The sequence below is a fragment of the Impatiens glandulifera genome, chromosome 2 (genome assembly GCF_907164915.1).
Source record: "Impatiens glandulifera chromosome 2, dImpGla2.1, whole genome shotgun sequence".
Taxonomy (NCBI): Eukaryota; Viridiplantae; Streptophyta; class Magnoliopsida; order Ericales; family Balsaminaceae; genus Impatiens; species Impatiens glandulifera.
The window spans coordinates 13,453,381-13,461,638 of NC_061863.1; the positions used below are offsets into that span (position 1 = coordinate 13,453,381).

The 8,258-nt window shown below is 25.5% G+C and overlaps 1 protein-coding gene across 1 annotated transcript; it reads left to right on the plus strand.

The window, feature by feature from the left end:
- Window positions 1-3,804: 3,804 nt before the first annotated feature.
- Window positions 3,805-8,258, plus strand: LOC124924373 (rhamnogalacturonate lyase-like). Its single transcript, XM_047464419.1, has 12 exons — window positions 3,805-3,981; window positions 4,067-4,188; window positions 4,287-4,346; window positions 4,913-5,032; window positions 5,120-5,239; window positions 5,331-5,472; window positions 5,548-5,718; window positions 5,809-5,964; window positions 6,713-6,910; window positions 6,974-7,115; window positions 7,202-7,475; window positions 7,879-8,258. The coding sequence occupies exons 1-12, from the start codon at window positions 3,805-3,807 to the stop codon at window positions 8,243-8,245; spliced, it is 2,049 nt and encodes a 682-aa protein (XP_047320375.1). The 3' UTR covers window positions 8,246-8,258.

The window sequence follows — 8,258 nt, forward strand, 5'->3', positions numbered from 1 at the left end:
AAGCGCGAAAGTCTTTTCTCGAATATCACCAAACTACGAACTAAAAGAAACTTTAGTCAATACGTTTGTATACGTATGTCAACTTTTATAGATTTTTAAAAATCAATCGGCAACTCTGTTTCAAAATAAATAATCTTTTAAATTAATTTAATTAATTTAAACTAAAGGATTTCTAAAAAATCGAATTGTGATTTAATTACCGCAAATTTCTGAATTATTTAAAATTGAACCCCAAAAATAAATATTTTTAATTAATTTCAAAAGCTATCAAGGATCATTTAAAAAAATTAAATAATGTTTTATTTTAAAAAAAAATTTCTGAAACGTAAATCAATGTAAAATTCTCAAACTTCGAGCTTTTTTTACGAAACTCCAAACTATAGAATTTTTCTAGAGGTTGCAATAATATATAATATTAAAATATCAGTTTATATAATTTTATGAAATAACTTTTTTATATTTTTCAGAATATTACAGGCTGGTAATTGTATTATCCACATCATTGTCAAACTTAGTTGTAACAATAGTCTTCAATATTAGATTCAAAAGTTGTAACAATAGTCTTCAATATTAGCTTCAAAAAGTTTTAACTATATGTGGTGGGAGACTATTTAAAATATTAAAATTTATATGCTCTTGTTTTGTTTAACAAAATAGAAGGATAAATTATCTGAATGATCTTTTAATTACTCTGATCGCTTACTTTTAGCCTTTAAATTAATTTTTAAAACAAATCGTGCCTTCAACTTTTAGAAAGGTCTCATCAATAATGACCTTTCCGTTAATTTTTTAGTTAAAAATATCAGTTTAAGCCTAAAATATTATTTTTTATATATTATATTTAATCATTATTTTTTTATATTTATGTATATAATTATTAAATCGTTTATATATATAATTTAAATTATATATATATTATAATTAATTTTTCTATTTATATAATTATTAAATCTTTTATATAATATAAATATATATATAATATTATTTATTTTTATCTATATTTATAATTATATAAAATAAAATTTAAAATAATTTATATATATTATCTTTAATCATTAATTTATATTAATTTGAAGGTTAAAAGTAATTGAGTAATTGGAAGGTTATCATTACTTTTAACCCTCTAATTATTTTTTAAAATATTATATATATATAAATTAATAATTAAAGATAATATATAAAAATTATTTTTAAATTTTGTTTTATAGATATAAATATATATATATATATATAATATATAGTTATTATCTATATATAAATTTATAGTTTTAATAATTATATTAATATAAAAATTAATGATAATATATATATAAGCGATTTAATAATTATATATATAAATATAAAAAATAAGATAAAAAATATATAAAAGAAAAATATTTTAAGTTTAAACCGTTATGTTTAACTAAAAATTTGATGGAATTGTCATCGGTGAACTTTATAAAAGTTAGCGATCGAGGTAATTAAAGGGTCATTCTCATAATTTTGCCGTAAAAAATATTAAATTTATTTAACATTGTTAAGAATTTATTAATCATATTTGTATTGATGGACTATATATTTATTATGCTTATATTTTTTTTCATTTTTTTAATAAATAATAAGTAAAGGGAATTTGTAAGAAAAAATGTGAAAGAAAAAATGTGACACAATTTGATTTGACTGAAAAAAATAAACTAAAATTCTCTATATTTTCTTCACATTTTTTCTTCATCAATAACATAATACACGAAGCAAAATTGGAATATCTGCAGGAACTGAAATTTACCGTTTTTTAACTTACTAGAATTGAAAACATTGTAATCAGATAATTCATTTACGTTTTTAAATTTTTAGATTTTATTTAGAATGTTATGCCTTCAAAATCATTTTAGGCCGGTTTAGAATGATCTCTTAAGCTCGTGTTTTTTTTTGTTAAGAATTTTTAATGAAATGACTCTAAATCATTTTTTCCAAGAAAAAGAAAAATATAATGTCACGTCATTCCTTCTTCTATTGGGTCAATTCCTAAAATAACTTTTGAAATTCACTTTCCCAAAATAACATATTTTTATTTTTTATTTTCAAACTAACCTTAGTGCAAGTTCAGTTTTTATATTTTTAATTTATAAAAAAAAAATTAACTCTTATAACTCATTATTAAATATATCATAATATATTTAAATTTTTATTTTTATAAGTTTGAATATTTATATTTTAATAAATCATTTTAAATTATTATTTTTATAAATTTAATTATTTATATTTTAATGTGTCTATTTAAATTATTATTATTTTCATAAATTTGATTATATATTTTAATATTACTATTTAAATTATTATTGTTATAAATTTAATTATTTATATTTTATACACATTTAATTAATTTTTTATTTAATAATAAATATTCACATCATCATTTTCCTAAATAATTAGTAAATATTAATAAATAATAGTATTGATGATAATATTTTTCCCAATAAAAAATTGAAAAAGAAACAAAATCAATCTAGTCAAATCTAATGTATTCAAACTGAAATAAATAATACACTCAAATCTATAATTTGTCACATTTGAATATGAGATTGGCTTATGGGAGGATACTAGGTTACTTTTGGAAAAATGAATTCAAATGTGATCAATTTTGAGAATTGATTCAATTGAACCCTCTCATATCCCCTCACCATTACCCTATCATTCTTCCATTCTTTTTTACCAAAAACTATTTTATCACATTTGATTTTTTTTTTTCCAGATATTTAACTACTTAATTGATCTATTAAAAATATTAAAATATTCTCACTTTATTTTATAAAATTTACTCTAAAAATTACCTAAAAATGTAAATATTGTTTAATTTTAACTTAAATTTTTTTTAACAATTTTCATTTATTTTAAAATGTATCATCTATAGACTTTAATAGTTTTAAGAAAAATAATTTCTATACTTTTTAATAATTATTATCTTTAAATAAATTATAAATTATGTATTTTTAATATTGTTATTTATAGACTACCACCCTTATTTTAAAAATAATAATTTAACTGTTTTTATTTCAAAATCATTATTATATACAACCAATTTTGTATACTATTAAATGGATATTAATTATAAAATCTTTTACATAGTAACTTAATAAAAAAAAATCTCAAAAACAATTTACTAAAATAACAATGCAATATTTCTGATATTTGGTTTGGAGAGTCAGACTGAAAGTCAGGTCCTTCAAAGTCATCAATATTACTTGCAATGGCAAAATTTATAAGGTTTAAATCATATTTCTCAAGGTTAACTTCATGAATAAAGTAGTAAAGTATTTATTTGTAGATAAAAAAAAAATCTCAAATTTTATTCACATAATAAATGCTTTGATTAGAGGAAAATCATATTTGTGATTAGTCATACTAGCCATATCCGGATTAAATAATGGTAAAAATTAATACAGAAACTAATTGAATATAGTATACTAGTATAAATAAGGTAATACATATATATTATATTTCAATATTACATATATTATACAAAAGGGATTCTGTTACATATTCTAGCTAGTAATTTGCTAAATATTATATATACTAGTAATTTATTTTATTATGTTTTATTAAGAATTTTAATCTATTATATTAACAAAATCAACCAAATTAAGGATTGGGATACAAAAATAAATATGTACAATATTAAATAATAGAGACCAAATATGTCTTATATATATGAAATCTGTAGCGTTTAAACTTGAAAATAGAATAGAACATATGCTTTAACTTGATGGTAAGATTATAAAATCATGATCTTATGCATATCTTTCTCAATCTCAAACCAACACAATCATGGAGGAAACAAACTCTTTCTACTTCATATCATGGTTCTGGATCATAACATTCCTCCTCATGATACAATCGAAATTACCACATCTTTCTGATGCAGACAACGGCACCAGCCCCGGAAACAACACCGACACGGGTTCGACAGCGCCTAAGGTTAAGTTATCAATTGAAGATAAAAAGGTACTCTTTTTTCCTTCTTTTTTTGTTCTCTATTCTTTTGAAATTGATGTTTTAGATTAAGAGATCCTGTTATTATTCTTCATAGGTTGTGATTGACAACGGAATTCTTCAGCTTACTCTTTCGAAGCCTACTGGGATTGTGATTGGTCTTCGATATAATGGAATAGATAATTTGATTGAGACTAACAAGAGCATGTTACATGGAGGGTAAATAAACTTTTTCAAATTATCAATATGAAAAAAAAACATGTTTGAATGTATTTAAGGGTTTATATTGATCATAGAAGTTTTTCAATTAATTGCAGGTTTTGGGACCTTAATTGGAGTGAACCTAATGATAAAAGCATTAGAGGACAATTTGATAAGTATGTACATATCTTTTTCTCCTCTTTAACATGTAATAATCATTATTACAATTGTTGCAACATTTTCTTGACTTGATTCACTGATTAATTAGGTCCATGTTGATTGTTACTTCATTATTGTTTTTCATTCATTTATTCCCTTATTTATAGTACTTTACCACATTTTTTGCTTTGTAATTCTTAGGTGAATAACTTTTTTTAAAGTGAAAAACTTTCTATTCGTTAACGAATTAATTGAATATCACACTTGAAAAAACGAAGCAAATTCAAGTCAAGTTATCACATAATATATGTATGAGATAAATATAACATTGAAAAAGAAGGCAATGAAGGGTAAAAAATGAAAACCATAAGAGCATATAATAAGATTGAAATTCTCAAAATAACCTAACTAATAAGATCTCAATTCTCCTAGAATAATTGACATCATAGTTCATCTTCAATTTTTTTTTTCCATTACATTCTTAATTCTTAGTTCTTATTTTTCAGTTGATGCAACTTTAGATTTACATAGTTTTGTTTCTAAAAAAACATATCAAGATAATGATAGCATTGTTTTCATGTAGGCTTATAGGAACAAGTTTTGAGGTTATAGTGGAAACAGAAGAACAGGTGGAATTATCATTTGTGAGAACATGGGATATCTCACAAAAAGGAAAGATTTCGCCGCTAAATGTAGACAAGAGGTACATCTTTACTAATAAACCACACAATTATTTCAAATGGAAATGTAAGATTACAACATATTGATCCAAATTATATATCTCTTCTAGGTTTGTGGTGCTTCGCGGCCAGTCTGGTTTCTATTCGTATGGTATATTTGAACATACAAAGGAAATGCCGGCTTTCCACATCTTCACAACTAGGATTGCCTTTCTTCTTAATGTTAACAAGTAAACCATATTTATTCTTTCTATATGTTCAAAAGAAGAAGAAACTTTTAGTAATATATGTTGAAGTATTTAAAGTTGTTATGACTATTAGGTTTCACTATATGGCAATGGCGGATAATAGGCAAAGATTTATGCCGAGTCCTTATGATCGGTTATCAGGAAGAGGCGAGCCACTTGACTATAAAGAAGCGGTTCGACTTGTTGATCCAATTGAAAAAGAATTCCAAGGAGAAGTAATTTATTAATATATAATTTGATTTTTGTATGCATTTTTTATAATTTGATCATGATGACCTAAAAACATGTAGGTTGATGACAAGTATCAATATTCATGTGACGATAAAGATAACCGAGTCCATGGATGGATTTCGATGGACCCTCTCGTCGGATTCTGGTTAATCACGCCTAGTAATGAGTTTAGAACTGGTGGACCGTTCAAGCAGGATCTTACGTCACACGTAGGCCCAACAACTCTTGCGGTAAGAATGGATTATCATTGATTAAGTTTTTGTGCCATATAATATTTTGGTTTAAACTTTATTAGTACAAATTTTAACATTTAAAAAAAGATATTTGTGACTCCACATTATGGTGGAACAGATCTTGTTGTGAAACTTAAAGAAGGAGAGGAATGGAAGAAAGTATATGGCCCTGTTTTTATCTACCTTAATTCTGCTACACAAGGAGATGAAGCATCCTCGTTATGGGACGACGCAAAGAAACAGGTTTTTACGATTTTTGTACATTTATTTTATAGTAGATAAAAAATTATAATGATCTCTTAAAGAAATTGAGAAAAAAAAAATTACTAATTCACATTTAGAGACTGAACTAATCAAAATAATTGCAAGTTATAATATTGATTTTCATAAGTTACATCGTTAGAATATCTATAAAACACAAATCATATGACATTAAAGAAAGAAAAAATATGTCTTTATTATTTTTTAATTGAGTAAAATAAAAGTTACATGTAAAGATTATGAATAGATAAATCCAGTATAACATAAGTACCACTAATCAAAAGTGCAAAAGGTTGAGGGAGTAGTTTAGAAGGCAAGAAAACCGTGGAAAAAAATAACCGATTAGAATAGAAAGCGATATCAATTATACCCGAAGACCTACCCTAAGAGTATTGAGGAGTTGCATTGTATTTTCTTTTGAGTTATTATTGATTTTCAATTTAAGACGTGTTCAATAATATGGTACCATGTTTTCTTAAGCTTTTTATTAGCTCATGATAACATGATTTAATTACACCTTATACATTAAGTTGTAGTAACATTGATTAATGAAAATGAAATATTAGTTTTTAAAAGCTCCATATAATTCTTGTAAAATGAATTATGATCAATCTTTATATAGAATTTATCACAAGTACTCAAGTTTGGTCTTATCCTTCTTTGAACTCTTTATGTTTCAAAATATATATGTTACATTCATAGTTTTAATCATCACATATTATCTATTCAGATGAACTCCGAAATCCAAAGTTGGCCATACACATTTCCAGCGTCCAAAGATTTTCCACAATCCAATCAAAGGGGCTTAGTCAAGGGTAGATTATTAGTTAAAGATGCGTACATGAGCAACACAAACATTATCGCAAACAACGCCTATGTGGGGTTGACCGTACCTGGGGTTGCTGGTTCGTGGCAAAGAGAAAACAAAGTATGTTACAAATTTCGATTCAATTTAAAATGTGTTATTATTAATATTTTGTTCGTATGATAGGGATACCAATTTTGGAACACAACAAATGAAGATGGTTTTTTCATCATTGAGAATGTACGAGAAGGAAACTATAATCTTTATGCATCAATTTCCGGTTTCATTGGTGACTATAGATATGATACCGCCATAAACATAACCGCAGGTAAAAAAAATTCTTATGTGGTAAAAAATTATTAAAAAATACCAACTTAGTTTATTGAGAAATTTTTTATTTTTCATTTGAAACAGGCTCCGTTATAGAGGTTGACGAACTTATCTATCAACCTCCAAGAAACGGGCTCACGTTATGGGAGATTGGCATTCCTGATCGTTCTGCTGCGGAATTCTACATTCCCGACCCTAATCCTTTATACGTGAACAAGCTTTACTTAAATCATACCGACAAGTTCAGACAATATGGATTGTGGGAAAGATATACAGAACTGTATCCGGATAATGATTTGGTTTACACGATTGGTGTGAACGATTACAAGAAGGATTGGTTCTTTGCCCAAGTAACAAGGTATATATATATACATTATTTTTTAAAATGACTCTGAATTTTCATAGATCTATGATACCATTAAGATTAGTAATAAGTGTGTTGTGACATGTATAATCATTCTATAATCCAAATTCAAAACCAAAACAACCAACATTGTCACATCATATAAATCTATTTCAAATAGAAATCTACTACTCAAATCATCTCAAAAAGTGAAATGAAGGTTAAACTTCATTTAACGACAATGCCCACTATTATTCTATTAGAATACCCATAAATTTGTGTTAATTTTACTTTCTTAATTGACCTTGCTCTGTAAATCATGTGTTACCCTTGGAGTCCTTGAAGTAATTAGGTATATATGCATGCATGAATTCCTAGTTTATATAATAATGAATTGTTTATTTTCTTGTTCAAATAGGAAAAATGAGGATAAATCATATAATGGAACGACGTGGCAAATCCGATTTAAACTTGAACGTGTACAAGAAACGGGTAATTATACATTACGGTTGGCTCTAGCATCTGCACACGGGGCCAAGCTAGAAGTTCGTATTAATGATGGAGACGAAGAGTCAATGCCATTGTTTTCGAGTGGAACGATTGGAAGAGACAATGCTATTGCAAGACATGGGATCCATGGTTTATATTGGTTGTTTAATGTGAACATTTCAGCTTCTATGTTGATGAATGGAGAAAACATAGTTTATTTGAAACAAGCTGGAAATGATAGTCCATTTAAGGGGATAATGTATGATTATATTCGATTAGAAGGTCCTCCTCTTTAAGTTTCCTAAATTG